General features: G+C 50.0%; 1 protein-coding gene across 2 annotated transcripts; it reads right to left on the reverse strand.

Moving 5' to 3' along the window:
- Positions 1 to 349: 349 nt before the first annotated feature.
- On the reverse strand, positions 350 to 12,076 carry C2 (complement C2). 2 transcript variants are annotated; one of them, XM_061147027.1, is made up of 18 exons: positions 11,791 to 12,064; positions 11,421 to 11,630; positions 10,655 to 10,840; positions 8,751 to 8,924; positions 8,569 to 8,670; positions 8,257 to 8,390; positions 7,044 to 7,182; positions 6,303 to 6,443; positions 5,421 to 5,510; positions 2,571 to 2,711; positions 2,353 to 2,447; positions 2,150 to 2,261; positions 1,867 to 2,032; positions 1,679 to 1,755; positions 1,453 to 1,544; positions 1,146 to 1,272; positions 938 to 987; positions 350 to 800 (listed from the first exon to the last, which is right to left on the reverse strand). In XM_061147027.1, exons 1-18 carry the CDS (start codon positions 11,834 to 11,836, stop codon positions 630 to 632), a joined length of 2,253 nt encoding a protein of 750 aa, XP_061003010.1. In that variant the 5' UTR covers positions 11,837 to 12,064; the 3' UTR covers positions 350 to 629. The 2 variants fall into 2 exon arrangements, with proteins under 2 accessions (XP_061003010.1, XP_061003009.1); XM_061147026.1 differs by having other exon boundaries at positions 1,679 to 2,032; positions 11,791 to 12,076.
- Between the last annotated feature and the right edge of the window lie 1,237 nt (positions 12,077 to 13,313).

A 13,313-nucleotide genomic window follows, 5' to 3' on the forward strand; every position in this document is an offset into this window, starting at 1 on the left:
CCCTACCCACATCACTTTCCGGAATGTCCAACCGGGGAGGGCCCCACTGAGCTGCCAATCAAGGAAACAGAAACTGCAAAAATTTCACCTTTGGCTCCCCAAGGTCCAGGACTCTGCCAGTCAACACCTCCTCTCTGCCCCTTGTCCTGCCCAACAAGCCCAGACCTCCCCTTGGGGACTAGATATAAGGCCCACACTGCCCCCTCCACCCCTGCTGACTCTGTTACCGAGCAGAGTTCAGCCGCTGTTTGTCCAGCAAGGTCTCTGACCTGCCTTCTTGGTGGTTCCTGGAATCATTCTGGCCTTTCTCTCACCTCCCAGGCCAGCCCCTAGGCAGAGGCACAGACAGTTGTGGGAATCATTGGTTTTTATTAATTTCATAACTGGGTAATTTCCTGTGTAAGTGGAAGGAGAGTGAGCCAAGTACAGCGGAGGGTGGGGTCAGCGCTGGCAGGAGCGCCGGGGATTCCCTAGCGCGGATGCGCCGCTGCTCCGGGATCCTGGAGGCGGGGATGTGTTCAGAGCAAGGAGTGCGGATGAGTCATGGAGGCTGAGGGTGGGCGTTCAGAGGTAGGAGACTGGAGAGATGGCAGGTCCTGGCAGGTCAGCAGAGGGCTCGGTGGCCAAGGTTAGAGGGGCACAAAGTTCAGGATGCCCTCCAGATGCTGCCTGAGCCAGGGCTGCAGGCGGAAGAGGTTGATGTGGAAATCTCGCGGGACCTTGCCACGGGGCGCAGGTTTGCGGGAGTTCTTACTGGAGCTGCCACAGGGGTTGTAGAGACCCCAGCTCACCAGGCCCACCTAGAAGAGGAAAAGGTTGGAGTGGGGGGCTTCCCCTGTCCCAGCCCCAACCTCTTTAGGTCCTTCAAAGGCCTGCCTCATCCCCCAACAAGGCGGAGATCCCTTGACTCCAGTCCTGTGAACTTCTCCCTTCTCACCTGAAAAAACCTGAGTCTCCGCTCAAGGAAAACTGCTCCCCCGGATTCTCCTGCCAGAAAGGAGGGACAGAGACTGTCATCCTGCCGACCGTCACCGCTGCATCGGGGCGTGCATGATGGCCACAAGGGACACAGGTGGCCTTCCCCTGGGGAATCCGGACTCCAGGGTGGGTATTGGGGGTGGAAAGTGGGTGGAGGAGGGGCTCACCCTTGCAGGGACTGTCATCCCCCTGGGTCCCACTGCATAGGAATTGGTCTGTCACCACCTCTCTGACATCTGTCAGGTTGGGGAACGTGGTTTTGTCTTCGGAGACGACCTTGACACAGTTTGTCCACTGCAGGAGGGGCGGAAGAGGACAAAAGGATGGAGTGAGCAAGCCCAGGGGACCCTGGCAGGGCAGCTAGGCCCGGGAGGAGGGATGACTTGGGGTCAGAGGGAGAAAGCAGCCAGAGCTAGGGGAGGCAGAGAGAAATCCCATCCCCCGCCCCCAGCATCCAGAACCTGAGACCCTTACCTCTGACCCTGTCTTGAGGTTAACGTTCAGCTTATCCCCATTCAAAGCCACAAAATGAGCAGGAATGCTCACTTGGTTCAGAAGCTCCATCTCTGCAGTCAAGGACAAGGATGTCAGTGCTGGTCCCTTTACCCAGCATCCTGACTTGGGGACTGCAGCACAGCCCATGATATCATCCCCCAAACCCTGATGCCAGTCCTTCCCACACCCTGAGTCCAGCACTCACCGTGGTCTCGGCAGGTACTGCCTGGGAGTCTCCGCAGAGCCAGGTTGGCCCCCACCGTGCAGGGGAGGCAGATGGGCCTGAGGAGAAGGACCAGGGTCACAGAGGCCCATCCTTGGTGTCCCCTCCTCCAGGGCTCCCCAGGACACTCTCCCCTGTAGAAGGTACCCTCCCATCCCAGACTCTGGCACCTGGCATGGCTGGACATCTTCACTTTCTGGGTCAGCTTTAGCAGAGCGATGTCATCGCCATAGAACTCTGGGATTCCCTGATTCTTCTTGGAAAAGACATTGAATCCCGGGGAGATCACTGCCTTCTCAATTTGGAATTCTTTGCCCCCGTGAAAGTTGGGATCCCCTGGAAACAAAGTAGCAGATTAGGCTGGACCAGGGCTCCTGAAGGGGCCACAGGCTGGGAATAAGAGATGGGAGCTCTGCCCAGGGGATCGGGAATCTGGTGCGGGCCCTTCCTTACCCACACTGACCCTCCACAGTGTGCTGTCCTCGGCATTGCGGAAGCAGTGAGCGGCTGTCAGGACCCACTGGTCAGAGACGAGGGCCCCCCGGCAGGTCTCCTGGCTCCTGGGCTGCAGGGGGACAGGTGATCTCAGGGACTGCTATGTCTCTGGCTCATGGCCGCACCTCTGGGTTCCAAGCCCCACCCCTCCTCCCAGGTACCTTAAAGGTAACGTGCCAGGGTGTCCTCTCCTGGGCAGAGGCGTTGGCAGACATGTTCCCCACCCCACAGATGGGGTCTGTGAGCTGGGAGACATCTGTGGGTGTGAGGAGCAGATGGTGAAGGAGGCCGGTGAGGGGCGCTGTAAGCAGGTGCCATGCCGGACCCTCGGCTGGCTCCACACTGGCCACCCCCTCCAGAGAGGGTGAAGTGCACTTACCCAGCATGTGCTCGAAGACCTGGCTCAGCGCCTGCACATCCTTCAGAATGAAGGCGTGCCTCTCGCCATCCTTCTTGGACCCCAGGTTATTCAGCTCTTTCCAATCCACGTCTAGGCTGCCCACGCCGATGGCATAGATGTCTGAGGGGGAGGGAATTAGCAGAATCTCACAGTAAGCGGCTATCCTGCAGCACAGGAGGCTGTAGTTGGGAACTCACTGTGTCCCATGAAGCCCTACATGAGCGGGATGCCCTCCCCGCCCCTTCACTACATATCTGACCTCATTTCCCACCACTCCTCCCCTTCAGTCTCTTCCAGTCACACAGCATCCTTGAATTTCCTGAAGTACACTCCCACCTCAGGGCCTTTGCACAAGTTTTGTCCCTGCCTGGTTCACTCCTACCCCCAGGCTTCCCACATGCCTCACTCTCTTACATTTCTAAGCTTTGATTCAAATGTCCCATCGCAGGAGGCCTACTCTGGCCTCCTTGCTCTGGCCTCCTTGTGTAAAACTGCAATGACCCAGACATTTCAATTTCTTTTCTGCTTCATTTTATATCTCAGTGCATGTCACCCTCTACTGTGCCACATGGTTTCCTTATTTATTTTGTGTAATGCCTGTAGTGGGTAGAATTGTGTCTTCTCAAAAGGTATATTCAGGTCCTAACCTCCAGGACCTGTGAATATGCTCATATATATTTGGAAATCATGTCCTCGCGGATAAAATCAGTTAAAGTGAGGTCTCGCTGGATGGGGAAAGGGAGGGAGTGATGAATCTGACGCCTTTACAAGAATAAGGGAATCTGAACACCAACACAGAGAACCATGTGATGTCACAGAGATACCTTCAGGGAAGACAGTGATGTAAAGAGAGGCAGAGATTGGATAATCCTACCCCAAGCTAAGGAATGCCTGGGGCCACCTGAAGTTGGACAAGGTAAGGAAGGATTCTCGGAGGTTCTGGCGGGAGCACGACCCTGTTGATACCTTGATTTTGGACTTCCTACTTCCTGAGCATGAGAGAATACATCTCTGTTGTTTCAAGCCACCCAAATTTGTACCATTTGTTGCCACAGCCCTAAGAAACTAATCTATCGCCCCCTTCTAGAATGACAGCCCCATGAAGCAGGCATTTTCCTCTGTTTACAGCTGTATTCTTAGAGTGGTGCTTGGCCCAAAAGAGGCTCTCGGTGAGGACTTTTAAATGAATAAATGAATGAAAAAGAACTCATGATGTAGCATGGAGGCACAGCTTCAAATCTGTTCATCCTCTACAAAATGCCAGCTCTGGGAGAAGGGCTTGAAGCCACCTCTTCCCATTGGAGAACCTGGATCCACACGACCATCCACACCAACCTCTGAGCCGGTGTGGGTGCCAGTCAGAACTGCCCCGGGGTGGCCACCGAGTCTAGCCTTCTCCCACCCTTTATACCCCTCATAGTCCTTTTATGCAATTACAGTGGAAGCTGGATGATTATCATGTCCCATGTGTTTTCACTGAAGAATTGATGCTTTTGAACTGTGGTGTTGGAGAAGACTCTTGAGAGTCCCTTGGACTGCAAGGAGATCAAACCTGTCAATCCTAAAGGAAATCAGTCCTAAATATTCATTGGAAGGACTGAACCTGAAGCTCCAACACTTTGGCTGCCGGATTCAAAGAGCCGACTCTTTGGAAAAGACCCTGATGCTGGGAAAGATTGAGGGTAGGAGGAGAAGGGGACAACAGAGGATGAGATAGTTGGATGGCATCACCAACTCAGTGGACATGAGTTTGAGCAAACTCCAGGAGATGGTGAAGGACAGGGAAGCCTGGTGTGCTGCAGTCCACAGTGTCGTAAAGAGTCGGACACAACTGAGCAACTGAACAATAGCAATGTGTTTTATCTATTTCCCTGAGGTTCCTGCCTCTTTTTAAGAAGGTGTTTTCAAGCATTTAACTCTGGCCCAGTGATGCTAAGGAGTTAGGGAGTGAAGTTTGGATTTTGCCTTCCTTAGACAAGGGTTTTCCCAAAGAAATCTGATTACCCTCAAGGAGCAGGTGGAATGGGTGGCATGAGCAGAAAAGAGAGAACCCAAGGGGAAAGTAAAACTTGGTACCTCAAAACCAACTGCTACCCCTTATCTGAAGCACTTCTTTTGAAGTTCTTTTCTGGTCAAAGGTCAGTGCAATTTTTGTTTAGTCTGAATTAGAGGAACTGTTCTTTTAGAGACTGCAACTGCCAACGCCTTAGTTAACTGCACTGCTAATGGAAAAAAGGCCAGAGACAGTCCCTACAAGGATTCCAGACCTTTTCTTCCCGGAGAGGTTTGTGGAACAAAAGCTGATGAATGAAAACGACGTCAATGATGATGATGGTGGTGGTGGTCACCACCACTGCACACGTGAGTTTCTCTGTACCAAGTAATGTTTGAGCATTTGCCCTTACTGGCCTGTGAGGTAGGTCCTTGTCCTGTATCCTCCTTACAAGTAAGGAAACGACCCACGGTCACAGCCAATCAAAGATGAACCCAAGGTTAAAACCACAAACTCAAGGTTTGTAGTTTGACTACAAACTCTTCAGTGTGATCCTTGTGTTCTGACTGCATACAGAACAACACAGCCTGGGGTCTCAATAGAAATACAGCCAAGGACTTCCCTGGCGGTTGAGTGGTTAAGACTCTGCGCTTCTACTGCAGGGGGTATAGGTTTGATCCCTGGTCAAGATACTAAGATCCCTCATGCTGTGTGCAGTGCAGCCAAAAAAAAATGAAATGCAAAGAAAAATAGCCAAGTTGCTGAAACTCCTGGCTGTGGTCCTTGGGTTCTCTGCAGAGAGCACAGATTGTGGCAGCGCAGGGGCAGAGGCTCACCCAGATAATCTTTCCTCTTCTGGTTGATGTTCAAGACCTCTTTGATATTGTCAACAGCCACCTTGGGAGAGCCGCCCATGTTGGACTTTCCTGGATCAAGGAGGAAAAAGAATTGTTCATTAAGATGGATGCATCACGATCCCCTCAGCCCTGGAGAAGTGGGGAGGCATTCACCCCGGGAACCTCAACACTTATACTCCCTATTGGAGTTTCAAGATACATTATTCATGGAAATTCTTTAGCACTGGGTCAGGGGCATCTTAATACTTTATCTCATTTGATTCTCGTGAAGCCCCTGTAAGTGTGGGTCTCCTCATGTTATAGATAGGAAATCTGATTTCTAGAGGAGCTGTGTGATTTGGGTAAAATCAAGATAAATGGCAGAGCCCTGATCCACTACCCCATCTGCCTTTCATCCATGGACCTCAACATCACTGCTGCAGAGCCACATCTCCCACCCAACTCCCTCTAGGTGACCTCCCAGGTGGTAACAACTAATACATAATCATAAAGCACTTTTACACAAAGTACTTATTGCTCTTGATAAAAAGTGTGTAAGGGGACTTCCCTGGAGGACCAACAGTTAAGAGTGCACTTCCACTGCCAGGGGTTCAGGTTTGATCCCTGGTTGGAGAATTAAGATCCACATGCTGTGCAGTGCAGCCAAAAAACAAATAAACAAACTATATACAGAAAAGAGGGCAGCTTCCATTATCAATAATTGTCATGGTTGTCATTACCGTCATCATCAGCACTGTTTCTACTTTAGAAATAAGAAACCAAGGCCTGACATGGCAGAGGGAGAACCAGAAGGCAGGTCTTCTGACCCCACATTGCTGCTCCTTCCACGGTGGCAGGCTCACTCACAGAGACAATACCTACCATCTGTCAGAAGAATGATGGCATGTCGGATTTCCCGCCAGGCCACTGGGTTCATATGGAGCCGATTCATTTGGTTATTCATCATTATATAGACACCATGGAGGGCCTCGTAGATGTTGGTCCCAGTTCCATTTTCATGGTCTGGAATATGTGAAGATGAAAAGCTCTCTTAGAAACACCTACCACCTGGGAGAAGGGAATCACTCTATTTTCCCCAAACACTGGAAATGCAATTATCAACTGATTTGATAAAGACCGACCTTTGATATTCAGTTAGAGATTTGGCATCATTGCCCGTTCAAACATTTCAAACCTTTCCCTTTAGAAATGCTCATTGCATAACAGCACTAAAGTTCATCCTAAAATCCCAGGATTTGAAGATGGGGTTTCCAAAGAAAGTGGGTTGTTTCAACCAGCTGCTACCTACCACCCAGGTAGTTTCATAATGACATGAGGAGACTATGAAAACCAGATCATGTGGTTCAGGGAGGATCTGAAGACCTGCACGATGCTTTTGGACACATAGCACATGTGAACAAGCCAGGTGTTGGTAGGAGCTGCAACTCCCCAACCATGAACCTGACTGGGAAGCCACCCCAATCTAAGGAACATTAGGCCCAGAACCCTGGGACCTGAATGCCACCAAGAGGCCTCTCTCTCGAACTTGTCCAGAGTCTCTGCAGGCACAGAGAGCTCATCCCCTACTCCCACTCCCATCACCTTCATTTGATGGCATCATACCTTTATAGTTGATATTTCTCAGACTGTTCTCCACTTCAGTCACATCCCGGGATCTGTCATCCAAGACAGACATGATGATTTTGGGCTTTGATGCAAAAGTGATGATGGCAACACTAACCTTGATCTCAAAGCTGAAGATCTGTGAAGGGCAAGTGAGAGGGTGAAGGGCCCCCAGACCAAAAAGCAGATGGTAAGAGAGCCAGCAATGAGCCCTGGAGGAGATAGAGAGCCTAGACAGAGACTGACAGAGGCAAGGCCCATGGAGAATCCCTTCCTGGGAGGTGGCTGCTTAAGGAAGCCAGGAAACTGACGACTGTTGGTCCTCTCCTCTGTTTGACAGGTTCACTCTGCATTTAATCCTTATATCAATGATGTGAGGGGTCGTGATGGTCCCCATTATATATATGAGGATGCTGAGACTTGTTACCTTGCCCCCGATCACACCACTGGTGAAAGATGGAGGAAGAATTCAAACCTTTCGGCACTTGCCTGTAGCATTTTACAGCCTCATGGCTTAGTGGCTTACTTAACTTTACATCTGAAGAGAGAAACTAAGGAGCACAAAAGCTGCCTTCTTTTCAATGGAGCAGGGAGGGAAAATACATAGCTACAAAAACTATTGTGAAAAGCATAATTCCCAAGCAAAGTCCTGGCAAGAAATGTAAACCAGTGGTTTCCAAACTCTTCTGTTCATGCATTCTGTCAGCAGAAACATTCTGAGCACATACCTCGATATAGGTATATGTATTTATAAAGTATACTCATAAAGTGTATCACTGCTCAAATATATTGTACACATTTTAAAATGTATAGAAAAGATTGAAATTTTAAAAGGAAACTATTAAGTTCTTCATTTCAGTTAAATTACAGTTATTCCACATGATTACTAGTATTTTTCTGCCACACACACCCCCACAGACTGTTTTGGGTACCCCTTTGTGAAGACCACTGTTCTAGAATTCCTGAAAAGTGGGATCTCAGCCTCGTTCATCTTTGTGGTCTCCCAGGAGCCAGAATAGTGCTTGACATATAGTAGGTACCCCAGCGGTGTTTGTGGAATGAAAAATAGTATCCTCCATTCATGATCCATGGCATGTGTATAATCTGGGAAGACTTCTTGGAGGAAGTGGGCTGTGAATGGGATTCTGAGAAGGGAAGGAGACACAGACAGTGCAGGAAGGCAGCCGATATCCGCAGGCTCCTATTTCCTGACCCTGTCCACCATGCGGGAGGCGCTGTCCTTGAAGATTTCAAAGTCATCTTTGGACACACTCTGAGAGGCGTCCAGGAGCAGGTAGAGGTTCAGGTGACCGGAACGCTGGATTTGTATTTTGCGGCCCAAGTTTTCTGGGAGAAATATGGAAGGGGGGAGATTCAGGCCTCCACCGCCCACCTGCTCTCTAGCCAAGGCGATCAGACCCCTCTGCCTCTCCTACAGTCAGCTCAGCCCGAGTGAGCCCACCAGAGGCTCCTGCCCCGCCCCCAAGCTTGCCCTGCCCCTGCCACGCCCACCCGAAGCACTCACCTGTCTTCTTCTGCTGGATGGGATTGGTGGTTGCAAGTAAGTGGGAGAAGGAGGTGCCCAGGGCGGGGGCCACATCCTCAGGAAAGTCGTAGGAGTAGGGCTCTGTGGGGAGAGTCGATGGGGTCAGCTGGGCCCAGGGGTGGGGGCTCAGCAGTGTCCGCAGGGTCAGAGCTGCTACTCACGGCGACAGATGGCCTCCGTCCCACTCCAAACGCCGTCGTCCTGGCACTCGCGCTCCGCAGACCCTGTCAGCACCAGATTCGAGGAGCAGCGGTATCTGACCTTGTCCCCAAGGCCGAAGCGAGAGCCGGTCCGCACTGCACCCACGGAAATGCCCGGGTTGGGGCAGTGGCTGGCTGCGACGAACAAAGATGGAGGTGAGCAGGGACTCGCCTCCTCAGCCTCCGGACTCCGGACCTGGCTCGCCCACCCTCTCCTTCTAGGCTCTTCCTCCTCTGGAAACCCTCAGAGCCTCTGCGGGTCCCTTGGCCTCTCCCTTGGGAGACATCATACCTGTGCTTCCCAGGGGTGCCGATGGAAAAACCTGAAGTAGGGAAAAGGTTTAGAACTCTGTGGCCTCAGTGGCCACCTAAAACATCCTAATCCCAACCCAGGGTCTCTGCTAGTACCATACCAGAACCTCAGGGAAGATGGAGGCTAAAGAGCCTACCCCTCCACAGAGAACATTTGCAAACAATGAGACATCACTACACACCCACCAGAACTGTTAAAACTAAAAAGATGGGCAATTACAGGTCTCAGAGGACAACCAGAGCTGCTGATCTATCGAGAAACTGTTTGCAGCCTCTACTAAAAGAAAACAGATGCCAACCTGTGACCCAGTAACTCCACTCCCAGATAATATACTCAACAAAGATAAGTGTCTAGTGCACCCAAAGTCACATATAAGCGTGTTCATAGAGCTTTACTCACAATAACCAAAAACTAGAAATAGCCAAATGCTCACCAACAGGAGATAAACTGTAGTATGTAATGGAATTACACAGCATAAAAAAATAACAAACTGCTGATACACAGGGAAACATCAATAAATCTCCCAGGCAGAATGTTGAATAAAGGCAACCAGATGCAAAAGAGCACAGTCTGTCTGATTCCACTTGTTTGAGGTGTATGAAGAAGCTAAATGAATCTATGGAGATACAAGTCAGGAGAAGGTTACCTTGTGGAAGGGGACAGCAGGGAGCCTCCTGAGATGATGGACACTCAGTTTTGGTGAATACTTAAAATCTGTACACTTTAGATAGATTAAACCTCAATTTTCAAATGAATTATATTTATGTTTGAATAACTGGCTGTTGTCAAAGAATCAAGGCTGTGACTAGAAAGCCAGCAGCTGGGCTCCAGGTGGGGGTATGGTCCTACCGCCTCGTGAACTGAGTCCTTTGTATTATGTATTTAGAACTGTGACCTAGGAAGCTCCTAAAACCTACAGGCAAATGTAGCTCCAGGGAATCCCAGGAACCCCACTTTTGTCAAGCAGAGCCCCCCTCCCCAGTCTTTCACAAGGGCAGTAATGACCATGACAAAAGTATATGTGGTGCTCACAGATTCCAGGAGCTGTTCCAGAGGCAACCCACTCGATCCACACGGCAACCCCCTGCAGTCAGTCCTCTCACCGTCTCCATTTTGCAGATGTGAAAACTGAGGCAGAGAGAGGTTAAATAACCTCCCCAAAGGCCGTCAAAATCAAAGCTGGGCTTGGAACTCAGACTGCCTTCAGAGGCAAGACAGCTGAGCACAACGCTTAATTGCCTTCATCACATCCTCCCTGCAACAGCCCAGGGGGACCAGGTACCAGCCTGGCTTGGAGGCATTGGGAAAAACTGGACAGAGCATTTGCAGCTTTATGGCTGGACCCAAAGCTTAGCACCAACTTCCTTGAGCCAGAAGCCTAACAGGCTGGAGATATGTGACTATAGACCTCAATTGACCAAAATCTAGGAATATGATTTTGGCACCAGAAACACCTGGTCCCTGACCCCACACATGCTCCCTGGGCACATATCTGGCTCCAGGGCTCCCGGGAGACCCCTGCCCCCATGCAGCCATGGGTCAGGGCACTCACCGCCATTGTCACACACGGCCGTCTCGCCATCCCACATGCCATTGGGGCGACACTGTCGCACAGCTGAGCCCCGCAGGGTGAAGCCATCCTCACACTCGAAGCTCAGGTTGCCGCCCACTGGGTGGGACCCCAGCCGTGGGGTGTACACACCGTTCTCAAAGGAAACAGGGGCTGGACAGCGAACAGCTGGAGGGAGAGAAGGGGATGATAATACAGGGATGGAGGGATGACACCTGGACTGCACACCAAAGTGGGTGATATTCACTTGGAGGCATGGCAAGAGCCAGCTGCTTGTCAAAATATTAGGTGGATGCCTGTGAAATTGCTACTTTTGACAATTGGTTGAATATTAGCAATTTCACATAGTTCAATCTAATAGATTTAAAAACAGTCACTTCTCTCAGCCCCGTGAGGACTATGACCACCCCAGTCCCTCCCTTGGTGTTCTCCGATGTCCCAGGAGTGGGTAACTAGAGGGGTGACACATGGCAAAACAGAGGACGTCCGGACCATTCAGCATCCATTCTGAATGGTCAGTACCGTGTGGGAGATTGTCAAGACCTCTAAACATCATCCTTGGCTTTAGTACCCCACAATCTCCATCATAGCCTGACTCCAACGCCTTGCTGTGGGCAGTAGACATTTCCTTGCTATTTTGAAAAGCCCTGTGGAAAAGGAGCTTTGCCACCCCGTTGAGTCACATTAAGCCCCACGCTGAGCAGACTAAATAGCAGTCCCCGGGGTGGCCGCTGGCAGGGAGCCTCACGTTTGCAGATCGCCTTTGTCGACCGAGTGGATCTCGGGATTTGCCACTGTCCATTGCTCTTGCACAGCCTTGTCACCACCGGGTACGGGTAGCGGCCCAGGGGGCAAGAGTAGGTGAGAATACTCCCAGGGCTCCAGCCGTTGCTGAGGGTGAAACTACCCCCAGAGATATTCACGTTCTTGGGGCAGGAAAGTGCGGCTGTAGCCAAACCTGCAGGCATGGGGATACGACTCAGAAATGCAGCAGAGAAGGAAGGCACAGAGGAGAAAAGGAAAGCAGAAGAGATTGTCCGTTTCACACGTGGAAACTCAATCTGGTGGCACCAGCCCAGTCCCACAGGACCCCAGCATCCCCTCTCCCCTGCTCATACCTGGGTATAGGGGCAGCAGGTAAAGGACGGCCATCAGTGGGTCCATGGTGTCTACCTCAGGGGCAGGGACAGGCAGAGAACTGGGAGAGGGAAAAGGTCATCTGACTTCCCGAAAACCAGAGCTGGCTCAGCAGCTGCTTCATCTGCTGCCAGAGAAAGAACACTAGGGAGTGGCAAGGGGGAATGTTCCCTTGTTAGGAGGAAAAAAAAACCAACCATAAACAGGGATTTGGGGCTGAGCTGAGGGGGTGAAAGTTTTGCCCTGTCTCTCTAGTTTCCACACATCCCTAGAGTCAGCTCATCTGCACCACAGGCTTTTGCCCACTGCTCCCGCACCACCTCTGCTTCTCAGACACACGTGCCCACACACTCTTACATGAATAGTCTAAAGCACACAAACCAACTGAGATTGCAAAACATTTTATTAAAGTAAAGTTTCGGTTTTCTTTTGGGTTTTCCCAAGTGGATGTTACAAATACTTCCTCAGAGCCTAGGTTAGTATTGTCTTCTTCAACATAAGCCCCCAAGGGATTAAACTAATTGTCTTAAAAATTCTTGATGCCTAGGAGGATTCACTATCTTTTTCTTCCCTTAGGGATAAAAATGAAATCAACACTTAGAGACAAGAAAAGGGTTGAGAACATTTTTAAGGAAAGTCCAGTAGATAAAAATTCCCCAACTTATAAAATAAATAAATCTGGGTTGATTATTCAAAGAAGTGAAAATATTTTTTATTTGGAATGTGCTTTTAAATTGCAATGTGCAAGGGACTTCCCTGGTAGTCCAGTGGTTGAGAATCTGCCTTCCAGTGCAGAGGACTTGGTTGGGTTCGATCTCTGGAAGAGAAACTAAGATCACACATGCCACAGGGCAACTAAGCTTGCCACCACAACTACCAAGCCCACACGCCTCAGTGGAGACTCGATGCAGCCAAAAAATAAATAAAATTGAAAGCAAAAGAAAAAGATATTAAATTACCAGCCATACAGAAAAATAAAATTTTTAATTACAATGTGCATTTTGTATGAAATGCAGGAAGCAAAGAAACTCTGAGCTACTGCGTTAGCCTCCCCATCCCACAGAAGTCTTTAATATTCATCAAACAATGTGTATGTGCTAAGTAGCTTCAGTCGCGTGCGACACTTTGGAACCCCAGGGATCAAACTCACATCTCTTAAGTCTCCTGCATTGGCAGGCAGGTTCTTTACCACTGTCATCACCTGTTTAATGACATAATGAATGTCTTCAGAACTGAGAACACTACATTTAACATCACTTGGCTTACAAGGAGTAATTCCCTTACAGACAAGAGGTGTGTAACATTTCATTGCAAATTTCAAGTCACTAACATGCCTCCTCTCCTCTAAAATATCTTCAAACTCATCCCACTTTTTGAGCTCCTTTGAGTAGAGGAGAGCAACAGTGCTGGGACTGGTGGAGCTGACAGAGAAACAGAGTTGAATGAACTGGAAGAATGTGGGGTGTAAGTAAATAAGATTAGTCAAAGATGAAGATGAAACATC

This window comes from Dama dama, chromosome 7 (assembly GCF_033118175.1).
Source record: "Dama dama isolate Ldn47 chromosome 7, ASM3311817v1, whole genome shotgun sequence".
NCBI classification, from domain to species: domain Eukaryota; kingdom Metazoa; phylum Chordata; class Mammalia; order Artiodactyla; family Cervidae; genus Dama; species Dama dama.